Raw genomic sequence first — 603 nt, 5'->3', positions numbered from 1 at the left:
ATGAAAAGTTGAAAAACTAACAAATATTCATGACTTTTCAGTAATGAAGTAAAATTGAAAGTTCTTTGTCTCCATCAAAATAGAAATAATAGAGTAAGTATGAGTATATTCTCAAATAAAATTTCTAATCTCCTTAACTAGCAAAATGAAATCAGAAAAAATAAATCAAGAAATTCTATATGGCCCAAAAAGCTAATGGAAACAGTATATTTAGAGAAAACTAACTTTCACCCCGAATACTCTGAAAAACCAAAAAATTCCTAATTGAATCCAAAACCATTTATAAAGTTTGAGTTTTCCTCTACATCATTTACAGACTCCTGATGATTGGAGGCAACAGACTTCAGAAACTTGAACTCGCTGGTCCCAGACCCCCTCTTCAGACACACCTCGTACTGGTAGCTCTGGGACAGTGTCCCCGTGCCGCTGACGTCCAGCAGGTGGCCCGGAAAGGGGCCCTCGGGCACCGAGCAGCGACCCACCGAGGCCGCCCCGCCCCTCCTGCACAGCCGCACCGCGACGAACACCAGCACCGAGAAGAGGAAGAGCGAAGACACCGACGCCAAGGCGACCACCAGGTAGACGGTGAGCGCGGCGGCCGGG

The 603-nt window shown here is 45.4% G+C and overlaps 1 protein-coding gene across 1 annotated transcript in view; it reads right to left on the bottom strand.

Moving 5' to 3' along the window:
• Positions 1-237: 237 nt before the first annotated feature.
• Positions 238-603, bottom strand: part of LOC102991530 (protocadherin beta-18) — a 3,423-nt gene continuing 3,057 nt past the window's right edge. Inside the window, exon 2 of the mRNA XM_055086911.1 lies at positions 238-602. Within this exon, the coding sequence (XP_054942886.1) occupies positions 261-602 (342 nt within the window). The 3' untranslated portion in view covers positions 238-260. The remainder of the gene's footprint in view (position 603) is intronic.

This window comes from Physeter macrocephalus, chromosome 8 (genome assembly GCF_002837175.3).
Source record: "Physeter macrocephalus isolate SW-GA chromosome 8, ASM283717v5, whole genome shotgun sequence".
NCBI classification, from domain to species: domain Eukaryota; kingdom Metazoa; phylum Chordata; class Mammalia; order Artiodactyla; family Physeteridae; genus Physeter; species Physeter macrocephalus.
This window is presented reverse-complemented; position numbering and strand designations above follow the sequence as displayed.